We start from the raw sequence: 11,997 nt of genomic DNA, 5'->3' as shown, positions 1-11,997 counted from the left end.
CACTGTCCCTTAGCTCTTCAGCTCAAGGCAAGTGCTCTACCACTTGAGCCACCGCACTACTTCCAGCTTTTTCTGTTTATGTGGTGCTGAGTGATCGAACCCAGGACCTCAGGCATGCAAGGAAAGCGCTCTACCACTGAGTCACCTTCCGCCCCCCTCTAGTGATTTATTGACAAAAAGAGTCTTGAGGACTTTCCTGCCTGGGCTGGCTTTGAACTGTGATCCTCAGATCTGTCTCTTAAATAGGATTAACCGACACCCAGCTAGTTTTTCTATTTTTTTGTGCCAGTCCTAGGGCTTGAGCTCAAGGCCTGGGCCCTGTCCAAAGGCTGGTGTTCTACCACTCTGTGTGTGTGTGTGTGTGTGTGTGTGTGTGTGTGTGTGTGTGTGTGTGTGTGTGTGTGTGTGTGATTAACTGGACATAATAGTCTCATGGACTTTCCTGCCTAGGCTGGCTTCAAACTACAATCCTCAGATAGATCTCAGTCTCCTGAGTAGACAGAATTATAGGGGTGAGCCACCAGCAAACAGCTAAGACTTTAAATTTGTATTTAAGAGCATAGACCAGCAGCTCTGTTTCTGCAAGAAGTCTGTGCTTAAAGCTAAAACAAACATCAGCTTCATCCCCCTCCCCCCAAGGCAGAGCCAGAGCCAAGGAGGCCACAGTCCCCTGGAACAGGCCCATTCCCAGGCTAAGGGACAGTGGCCCCAGTCACAGGAGGGCTGAGGCTGAGGCCTAGGGGAGCCTCAACCACCTGGCTATAGTCCCCTCTCCTGGGACACAGACTCTCATGCACATACTGTCTGTCCATGCAGCACAGAAAAGAATGACCTAGAAAAAAAAAAAAAAAACAGCCAGGACAAGGAGTTTGCTACTGAAAGGATTACACCCCTGCAAAACCCAGGTGAGGATTAAGGCAATTCCAACAGGCAGGGGCCAGTGGCCTCCTAGAAATCCAGTGCTCCTGGTGTTACTAACATTCTCAGCTATGGAAACTTCCTTCCCACTGCCTGGCCCCTACAGTGCTGGCCCACGGCAGGGTATGTACATTCCAGCATTGTAGAGAATATGTTTCTGTGGCCATGTTGAGTTCTGAATGAGATTTGTGCTTCGTAACTGTTGGACACTACATCATAGAACTACACCTCAGCTCTTACCCCAACCCCACATGGATTCCCCAGCCTCCCCGGTGACCTCCGTCTGTAAGTCGCCATTGTTTTATTTTGTTTTTGTGTATGCTGGTACTAGGGCTTGAACTCAGAGCCTAGCTCTATCCATTAGCTTTTTCACTCAAAGCTGGTGTTTTATGTTTTCTTTGTTTTTGTTTTTTTTGGGGGTCCGGTCATGAGGCCTGAACTCTGGGCCTGGGTGCTGTCCCTCAGCTCTTCAGCTCAAGGCTAGCGCTCTACCACTTGAGTCACAGCGCCACTTCCGGCTTTTTTCTTTTTGCTTATGTGGTGCTGAGGAATTGAACCCAGGGCCTCAGGCATGCAAGGCAAGCGCTCTACCACTGAGCCACCTTCCCAGCCCCAAAGCTGGTGTTTTAACACTTGAGCCCCACCTCTTCCAATTCTGGCTTTTTGCAGGTTAACTGAAGAGTCTCAGATTTTCCTGCCAGACTGACTTTGAAACGATCTTCAGATCTCAGATTCCTGAGTAGCTGTGATTAAAGGCATGAACCGCCAACACCTAGTCACATTTTTTTTTGGGGGGGGGCGGTTGAACGCAGGACCCAGGTGCTGTCCTTGAGCATTTTTGCTCAATGCTAGTGCTCTATTATTTGGATCACAGCTCCATTTCTGTCTTTTTGGCAGTTAATTGTAGATAAAAGTCTCATGGACTTTTCTGCCCCAGTAGCTTCAACCCTGGGTCCTGAGATCTCAGCCTACTGCGTAGCTAGGATTACAGGTATAAGCCACCAGTGCCCAATGTCCATATATTTTTGATCCCTAATTGTTGGATACCTCCATGCCCCCTCCCCTATATAATCAGGACTAAGCTGACTTTTACTGTTGGTACTTAAGAATCTCCCTGCAGTCAATGCACCAGCCACAGAACCCAGCCTCTTAATGGTGCCCAGCCTCTTAATGTGGCTCACAAACAGTACCTCTCATCTACCTTCACTTTTCCTCCCACCCCTTGGCTGCCTTCCTCCCCTGAAGTCTGGGGCTGCAGGGGCCTCTGGGGTCCTTTTGTTTTATGTCAGTGATAGAGCTTGAGGTCAGGGCCCGGAGCATTTTCCCTGAGCTTTATTGCTCAAGGTTAGTGGTCTACCACTTGAGCCACAGCTCCACTTCCAGCTTTTTGAGTGATTAATTGTAGATAAGAACCTCACAAACTTTCCTGCCCAGGCTGGCTTGGAACTGTTATCAGATTGCAGCCTCCTGAGTTCAGTCGCTAAGATTATAGGCATGAGCTCCGGTACCCAGCTCATTATGATTTCAATTTCACTTTCTCCAGTGATTAACAGTTGAGCAATTTTTCATGTTCTTCTCGGCTATTTGTTTCTCTTCTATGGTGAAGTATCTATTTAAAAAAAAATTCTGCTCATTTTTTTAAATAAATTTTTAAATTAAAAAAAAAAAGAATCTCCCTGCAATCTACTACAGGAATGGACCACCATTTTATTTCCTGGATTCTCTAGTAATGGATGCCTAAGTTAACTCTATATTTCCCCCCTGAACCAGGTATGATTATATTTCCATCATCTCTTCTGGTCACTACTTAACAAATGTTCCTACATCTTAAAACAGGCCCAAACTATGGTTTACTTTTTCAGTCCCCTATTGATGGCCACTTAGGTTAGGTTAGTTGTGGTTTTTCACTCAGATGTCACCTCTTGTTCATGCCACTCTGATACCAGAGGATTTGTTTTAGGATGGCATTTGAATCTTTTTTTATTTTTTGGTCGGTCGTGGGGCTTGAATTCTGGGCCTAGGCGCTGTGCTTCAGCTCTTCAACTCAAGGCGAGTGCTCTACCACTTGAGCTACAGCGCCACTTCCGGTTTTCTGGTGGTTTTATTGGAGATAGGAGTCTCACGGTCTCTCCTGCCTGGGCTGGCTTTGAACTGCGATCCTCAGATCTCAGCCTCCTGAGTAGCTAGGATTACAGGCGTGAGCCACCAGCGCCCAGCTGGCATTTGAATCTTACATTCATCCCAAGCTCAACAGAGAGGATGAACTGAGGGACTTCAAATGATAAAAATGTACTCCCTCAAGCAGAGTGTTGGTGGCTCATGCCTGTAATTTTGGCTACTCAGGAAGCTGAGATCTAAGGATCTCAGTTCTAAGCCAGCCTGAGCAGGAAAATCCATGAAACTCCTATCACCAATTAATCACTTTAAAAAAGAATAAAAGCCAGAAGTAGACTTGGCTCAAGTGGTAAATGGTTAGCATTGAAACCAAAAGCTCAGGGACAGTCCCCAGACCCTGAATTAAGCCCTACAACCACATTTGGACACATACATAGCACTTCTCAGTTATGAGTGGAAGGGCCATGCTTCCTATGGAGGACCTACAAAGAGGATCTTTATTGTCCCTTCCAGCTTCTAGTAGCTCCTGGCAGTTCTTGGTGTTCTTGGCATGGGGGTGCATCACTCTCTGTGTGTTTAGTTCAAAATGTCCCTCTTAGAAGGACACCAGCCATTGGAGCAGGGTCTACTGTCATCCAGGGTGACATTAATTACCTTAACTAACAACATCTGCAGAACACAAACTCTCCCCCAGTTCCACATGATTTCTCTTGAGGGCTTTTTGAGGGTTTGGGTTTTTTGGGGTTTTTTGGACATGGGGCTGGGTGCTATCCCTGAGCTTTTTTGCTCAAGGCTAGTTCTCTACCACTTTGAGCCACAATGTCACTTCCAGTTTTCTGGTGGTTAATTAGAGATAAAAGTCTACAGACTTTCCTGCCCAGGCTGGCTTCAAACTACAATCTTCAGGTCTCAGCCTCCTGAGTAGCTAGGATTACAGGCATGAGCCACTGGCACCCGGCCATCCCTGAGAGTTTGTTTGTTTGTTTGTTTTTTGTCAGTCGTGGGGCCTGAACTCTGGGCCTGGGCATTGTCCCTCAGCTCTTCAGCTCAAAGCTAGTACTCTACCACTAGAGCCACAGGCACCATTTCCAGCTTTTTCTGCTTATGTGGTGCTGAGGAATCAAACCCAGGGCCTCATGCATGTGAGGTAAGCACTCTACCACTGAGCCACCTTCCCAGCCCTCCCTGAGGTTTTGTTGTTTCATGCAGTGCAGGGGATTCAGGCCAGGCAAACATTCACCATTGAGCCACTTGAAGCTGCACATTCTTCTCTAGCATAAAATGAGCAGTGGCTGGAATATGCAAAGTGTCTTCACTAAGACACTTGTTGGACAATGGAGACAGGGGCAATCTGGCATAGGCAAGGAGAATTGGGGGGGAATGCCCGGGGGGATTCAGCTGCTAAGATGCCAAAAATAGCCACCTGGCAGACGGGAAGCAGCCATGCAGAAGAGACCAGGGCAGCACCATCCAGCTGCCATCTGGCTCGCCCTCTTTTTCAACTCCCAGGGTCTGGGCAGAGGCCAAGCAGGACAAGGGAGGAACAGGACCAGCAGAGAGATAGTATCAAAGATACTACATGGGGACCTAAGTCATAGTTGAGTGTGAATGTGTGTGTGTGTGTTGTGGATTGAACTCAGAGCCTGTGCATTGTCCTTTAGCTTTTTCTACCCAAGGCTGTCACTTGAGCTATTATCTCCACCTCTAGCTTTTTGGTGTTTAATTGAAAAGTCTCAGACTTTTGTACCTTGGCTGGCTTTAAACCATAATCTAATCACAGCTTCCTGAGTAGCTAGGATTACAGGCACGATCCACTGTCTCCTGGCCTGTCATGTTGACAACTGAGCCTTCTAGCTACTGCAGCCTCATGCTTTCTGCCCCCAGGACCCTTACACCAAATACTCTGCCTTCATCTTCATCCACAGCTCACTCTACTTAAGGGCCTTTGCACCGCTATTTTCTCAGCTTGGAGCTCCCTTCACCCAGCCAGCCATTGTAGATCCCTGAGTGTCCCAAGCATCCTCAACAAAGCATCACAAATTGGATTGATACAAGAGTAAAAATGTCTGCTTTCATAGTGCTGAGGCCAGAAGTCTAATATTAGGGCCACAGTCTTCCATCTAGAGTCTCTGTAAGGGTGGTTCCCGTGTCTTTCAGTATTTGGAGCACCTGGGTCCTTCCTGCCTCTGGAAGGTCTTTCCTACCTCTCCCAGCTTCTGGGGGCACCAGGTATCCCTTGGCTTCTGACCAAATTACTCCATTCCAAATTACTCCCTGCTTCCATCTCCAATCAGCTTCATTCCCAAATTTCCATCATGTGTTTGTGCCCATACTCTGGATTTCACACTTTCTTGCTTCTGGATGGTGTTTTTACCATTTGAGTCATGTTTCCAGCCTAGTATGGAGTCTTGAGGACTTTTCTGTCCAAGGTTGACTTCACACCTCCATCCTTTAGGTCCCAGCATCCTGAGTAGCTAGGATTTCAGGCATGAGCTACTGGCACCTGGCTCAAATGTCCATCTTGGTATAATGATCCAGTCATTGGACAAAGGCCACCTTCAACCATCACGATAGTGTATTGTGGTCACATCAGGAAAGACTAGAGAACAAGACTTGAATAAGTCTTTGGAAGTGTGGGGGAGCACAATTCAGCCCAGAACAGCATCCAGCTCAAATGTATTATTATGACCTTTGACCTTGTTACACCATACCAGTGTTCCTCAAATCTCAGCCCATTTTTATCTAGAACACTGATGGTTACCAAGTGGAACTGTGTACCCTGCATAGTTCTTAGCTCAGCGGTGACAGCCATGTGAAAGAAGAAGGCATTGGAGACCTGACAATCCATGGGAAGAGACAATCAATCATCAGGCTTCAGACACTTTTTATTTGTGTGCATGTGCACACTCATGTGCTAGTGCTGGGGCTTGAACACACAGCCTTGGGCTCTCACTTAGCTTTTGCACTCAAGGCTGGTGCTCAACCACTTGACCCATACCCCTCCACTTTCAGCTTTTTACTAGTTAGTTAGAAATGAGTCTCACAGACTTTTCTTTCTTTCCTTTTCTTTTTTCTTTTTTTTTTTTGTCAGTCATGTGACTTGAACTCAGGGCCTGGGTGCTATACCTGATTTTTTTGCTTAAGCCTAGTGCCCTACCACTTTGAGCCATAGCACCACTTCCAGATTTCTGGTGGTTAACTGGAGATAAGAGTCTTAAGGTCAGGGCTGGGGGTTTAGCCCAGTGGAAGGGTGCCTGCCTGGCGCGCACAAGGCCCTGAGTTCGGTTCTCAGCCCTGGAAAAAAAAAAAAAAAGAGTCTTAAGTTCTTCCCTTCCTGGGCTGGCTTCAAACCATGATCTTCAGATCTCAGACTAGAGTTACCTGTAACTCTGGCTAGAGTTACAGGTGTGAGCCACCCAGCTGGTGATGTTCTTATTGAGATAAGGTTAACACAACATGAAGCTAGACATTGGTTGCTCATGGCTGCTATCCTAGCTACTCAGGAGGCTGAGATCTAAGGATTTCAATTAGAAACCAGCCCAAGCAGGAAAGACTGTGAGACTCTTATCTACAATTAAACATTAAGCCACTGTGGAGGAGCTAGGAATGTGGCTTAGTGCTGGAGTGTTTGTCTAACATGCATGAAGCCCTGAGTTCCATTCCTCCATACCACATGCACAGAAAAAGCCGGAAGTGGCACTGTGGCTCAAGTGTAGAGTGCTAGCCTTGAGCAAAAGAAGCTCAGGGACAGTGCCCAGACCCTGAGTTCAAGCCCCGGGGCTAGCAAATAAAGCCATTGGTGGATGCATGGCTCAGGTAGTAAAGGGCAAGCCTTCAGTGGAATGAGCTAAAGGATAGTTCCTAAGCCCTATGTTCAAGCCCCAGTACTGGCGCGCACACACACACACACACACACAAATATTCATATAACACATAACTGGCTGTTTGAAAATGTGTGCTTTGATGGCTTTTAGTACATTCACAAGGTTGTATCACCACGACCTGTGTCTCATCTCCACAAAAGGAAGGTCCTTTCCCATGAGTAGTCACCTAGTCCCCTATGGACCCCTAGCATTTAGGGATCCACTTTCTGTATACAGATTTGCCTGTTCGGGACATTCCTATCAATAGAGCCACATAGTGTGGGACTTTTTTATTGTTTTGTTTTGTACTGGTTGTTACACATTACTGATTGTGATATGTGTCAGAGCCTCCCCACCTTTTTTTTGTCCGTTGTGGGGCTTGAACTCTGGGCCTGGACACTGTCCCTGAGCTCTTCAGCTCAAGGCTAGTGCTCTACCACTTGAGCCACAGCGCTACTTCCAGCTTTTTCTGTTTTTGTGGTGCTGAGGAATCAGACCCACGGCCTCATGCATGCGGAGTAAGCATTCTACCACTGAGCCACCTTCCCAGCCCCCTCCCCACCTTTTCACTGTTAGGAATACTGCTATGTGAATATCTGTATATAGATTTCTTTGGGGTTCTTTTGATTTTGCTCTTTTTCCTTTATTTCTCTCCTTCTTTCTTCTTTCTTTCCTTCTTTCAGTGCCAGACCTGGAGCTTGAACTCAGGGTCTGGGCTCTGTCCCTTAGCTTTTTCACTCAAGTCTAGTGCTCTACCACTTGAGCCATAGCTCCACTTCTGCCTTTTATAGGTGGTTAATTGGAGATGTTGGTTAATTTTTTCATTTTAACTTTTTGGTGGGTAATTGGAAAGCCTCACTTTCCTGCCCAGGCTGGTTTGGAGCCACAATCCTCAGATCTCAGCCTCTTGAGTAGCTAGGATTACAGGCGTCAGCCTATATACAGTATTGCATAAGGCACCTGGCATATATACAAGGTTCTGAGGAGAGAGGCATGGGTCAGTTTTTCCACACAGTATTGTCCAGGTGGATAATTGGGATGGATGGGATTGAGGCGGTGTGGGGGAGGGGAGGGGAGAAGGGGCTGGAGTGGGAAAGATTAGAAAGGAGGTGGTCTGAGAGTCAGGTGCTGATGCTGCCCTGCCTCGACCTACCAGGTGCGCATGAGGATGGTGGCAAGGCCCTAGGCCCAAGCTCCGCACCATGACCTGCTGGTTGCGCATGCTCAGCCTGCACATGCTGCTGCTGCCCGCGGCGCCACCCCCAGCCGGGGGCTGCCCGGCCCGCTGCGAGTGCGCAGCCCCCACGCGCTCCGTGGCCTGCGCGCGTCGCCGCCTGACCACCATACCCGACGGCATCCCCGCCGAGACACGCTTGTTGGAGCTGAGCCGAAACCGCATCCGCTGCCTGAACCCGGGCGACCTGGCCGCGCTCCCCGCCCTGGAGGAGCTAGATTTGAGCCAAAACGTCATCGCACACGTGGAGCCCGGTGCCTTCGCTGACCTGCCGCGTCTGCGCGTGCTCCGTCTCCGTGGCAACCAGCTCAAGCTCATCCCGCCCGGGGTCTTCACGCGCCTGGACAACCTCACACTGCTGGATCTGAGCGAGAACAAGCTGGTCATCCTGCTGGACTACACGTTCCAGGACCTGCGCAGCTTGCGGAGGCTCGAGGTTGGTGACAACGACCTGGTGTTCATCTCGCGTCGGGCTTTCGCCGGTTTGCTGGCGCTTGAGGAGTTGACCTTAGAGCGCTGCAATCTCACGGCCCTATCCGGAGAATCGCTGGGCCATCTGCGGGGTCTGGGGGCCCTGCGCCTGCGACACCTGGCCATCGCTGCCTTGGAGGACCAAAACTTCCAGAAGCTTCCAGGACTGCTGCACTTGGAGATCGATAACTGGCCGCTGTTGGAGGAAGTAGCCGCAGGCAGTCTGCAGGGTCTCAACCTGACGTCGCTGTCGGTCACCCACACCAACATCACTGCCGTGCCGGCAGCTGCACTCCGACACCAGGCACACCTGACCTGCCTCAACCTGTCACACAACCCAATCAGCACGGTGCCACGCGGATCCTTTCGGGACCTAGTGCGCCTGCGCGAGCTGCACCTAGCTGGGGCCCTGTTGGCTGTGGTGGAACCACAAGCATTCTTGGGGCTTCGCCAGATCCGCTTGCTCAACCTCTCCAACAACATGCTCTCCACCCTAGAGGAGAGTACTTTCCACTCGGTCAACACGCTAGAGACGCTGCGCGTGGACGGGAACCCACTGGCCTGCGACTGCCGCCTGCTGTGGATCGTGCAACGTCGCAAAACCCTCAACTTCGACGGGCGGCTGCCGGCCTGCGCCACCCCAGCCGAGGTGCGCGGTGATGCACTGCGCAACTTGCCCGATTCGGTGTTGTTTGAATATTTCGTCTGCCGGAAGCCCAAGATCCGCGAGCGCCGCCTGCAGCACATCACAGCCACCGCTGGCGACGACGTGCGCTTTCTGTGCCGCGCCGAGGGCGAGCCCGCGCCCACCGTAGCTTGGGTGACACCCCAGCACCGGGCAGTGACGATCGCCAGCCCGGGCCGTGCACGCGTGCTGCTCGGCGGGACCCTGGAGATCCTGGACACGCGGCCACAGGACAGCGGCACCTACACATGCGTGGCCAGTAATGCGGGTGGCAACGACACCTACTTCGCCACCCTGACCGTGCAGCCCGAGCCGGCCGCCAACCGGACCCCGGGTGAGGGTCACAACGAGACACTGTTGGCCACACGCTTCCCACTGGACCTCACCACCATCCTGGTGTCCACGGCCATGGGCTGTATCACTTTCCTGGGCGTGGTGCTCTTCTGCTTCGTGCTGCTGTTCGTGTGGAGCCGTGGCCGTGGACAACACAAGAATAACTTCTCCGTGGAGTACTCCTTCCGAAAAGCCGACGGGCCTGCAGCCGCCGCCGGCCAAGGTGGCGCTCGGAAGTTCAACATGAAGATGATCTAAGCGCCCACCATCACCACCCACCTTCCCTCTCCGCCCCCACTGTTCCCGGGGAGGAGGAAGGGGAGCCAGCGCCTGCTGATTTCCACCTATGCATTTCCTGCAGGCTGGGGGGAAGGGGAAGGTGCCGCAGCAAGCCTGCTCTCCAGGAAAACTTCCCCCTTTATGGTTTTTGTAGAAAGGACTCCTTTTCATCACAACGCATCTTTTGCAGTTTCTCAAGTGTTTTCTAAAGGTTTCATCCTGTCTTTCTGCCCCTGCTATATTATGGGTCGCTGGAATGGAGGGTGGAAGGATTTAGGGGTAAAGGGATGGAGAGTGGGCTTCCTTCTACACATTGGCTAGGGGCTCAGAGCTCAAGAGTTCCCTCCTCTCCCCCCCCCCCATGTTTCCATTCAAAGCCAGGAGGTTGTATGTCCTGGCTCCCACCTTCCCTGTCCACACCCAAGTCTCCCATGGGGAAATGGTCTGCTCCCGAAACCCAGGAGGGGACCCCCAGCCTGAGGGAGCACACAGGAATGTCTGCACCGTTCACACCTGTGTGCCCCTGAGCTCACACTCAGGGTTCACACTTGCTCACAATCTGGCACACAAGACCTATTACTCAGAGATGGACCTCGCCTTCCCCGCTCTCCCCCAAGTTGACCCTACAACCAGGGCAGGGCACTGGAGCCCTTATAAGCAAACACAGCTCACACCCAGGACCTGCTGAGCCCACACCACAGATACATTCAGCTCACACCCAGACACAGCTAAGCAGCAGGTGATCTCACACAGACCTAAGGGCTGGCCAGATTTTGCTGAGCAGGTCAGACACACCACTGAAGCCAAGCACACACCAGTGCTCCTTGTTGTGGGTCTCCACACCTTATCCTCCATTTTTCCTCCCCTCTGGCCCAAAGGAGCTGTCCACTAAGAGAAACCATGTCCCACAGCCTCACAGCAGACCTAGCTGCCACAGGCTCCCTGTGGCCACTCTGAGATCTGGGTTATCTTTTAAGCAAGCCAGCTTGGACAACCTAAGTGTGGCCTCCTTTTGGACACCCAGGTGGGGAAAGATGGCAAGTAGGCTGGCACTCAAAGTCATTTCCATGTACCCTCCAGGGGCAGTAATGAACAACCAGACCAAACAAAGGTTTTGTGTCCCCTAGGGAGGCCTAGATCCCCAATCACTCTAGGAAAGCCACAGAGGATCTGAGTCTCTACAACTTTAGGGCCTCAGACTTAGGATCAGCTTGGGGACTCCAGGCCAGAGTGAAGCAGAAAGCCCCTCTCCCATGATCCCTGTCTCACTGTCTGGTGCTCAGTAGGTGGTGAGCACCCATTGCAGGGGAGAACAAACAGGAATGATCCTACCCAGAGGGATTCCAGCACCTGACAAGGCCTGGCCACAACCCAGCCTTCCCCTACCTTGTTCTTGTCCCACTCTTCATGTTGGCCAGATAACAGGACACTGTTGAAGGAAGAGGCAGGGGAAACTTTGTGCAGCTTGATTTCAGCCTAAAAAGGGCTTGGGCGTTGGCCAGAAGGGGAGGACAGGCTCCCCAAGGATGTGGTAAGAAGAGCTTGGAGCCAGCTCTACTTCCTCCCACCCAACAGCGTGATCTGAGGACCACCTTGTATCCTCCTCTAGACACAAGGTGTGACAGTCTAGCCTTTGCCCAATACTCCCAGGCCAGGCCTACAAATGAGCTTTTTGACTCAATTTGGATCCAAACCCTTCAAAGTTCTGACCAGAGAGATAACTATCTTAAGGTAAAAGATTGAGATAGAGCTTGGTGCAGGGGAACATGGGAACCCCAGTCCTGCCCTTGATATACAGATGGATAGCAGGACATGAGTGAGGGGTGGAGACTATAACCCCAGGCCCCACCCCTGAGCCTGGCAGAACTCACCACTCTGGTCCCTCAGCATCCTCCTGACCCTCAATTGCCATGACAACCCTGAGGGCCTTCCAAAATGACATCCAAGTGCCTTTAGCATCACTAAAAGACAGGAGGAGATGCTTTTCCAGCAGTGTAGGGGTCTACAGAGTATCAGTCCATTTGGAATTTCGCAGCCCCTCCCTCCCCCCCAGCCTCCCACTTCCCCATCCTGCTGTGTTTGATTGGAATCTAATAAAA

At 50.9% G+C, this 11,997-nt stretch overlaps 1 protein-coding gene across 1 annotated transcript; it reads left to right on the top strand.

Annotated features, from left to right (window-relative positions):
• The first annotated feature begins 8,098 nt into the window (after positions 1–8,098).
• Lingo3 (leucine rich repeat and Ig domain containing 3) lies at positions 8,099–11,997 on the top strand. Its single transcript, XM_070008502.1, has one exon. It carries the CDS (start codon positions 8,099–8,101, stop codon positions 9,875–9,877), a length of 1,779 nt encoding a protein of 592 aa, XP_069864603.1. The 3' UTR covers positions 9,878–11,997.

The sequence above is a fragment of the Dipodomys merriami genome, unplaced genomic scaffold (genome assembly GCF_024711535.1).
Source record: "Dipodomys merriami isolate MVZ:Mamm:240054 unplaced genomic scaffold, mDipMer1.0.p SCAF_70, whole genome shotgun sequence".
NCBI lineage: Eukaryota > Metazoa > Chordata > Mammalia > Rodentia > Heteromyidae > Dipodomys > Dipodomys merriami.
Note: the sequence above shows the minus strand (reverse complement) of the source record. Positions and strands in the feature narration are given on the sequence as shown.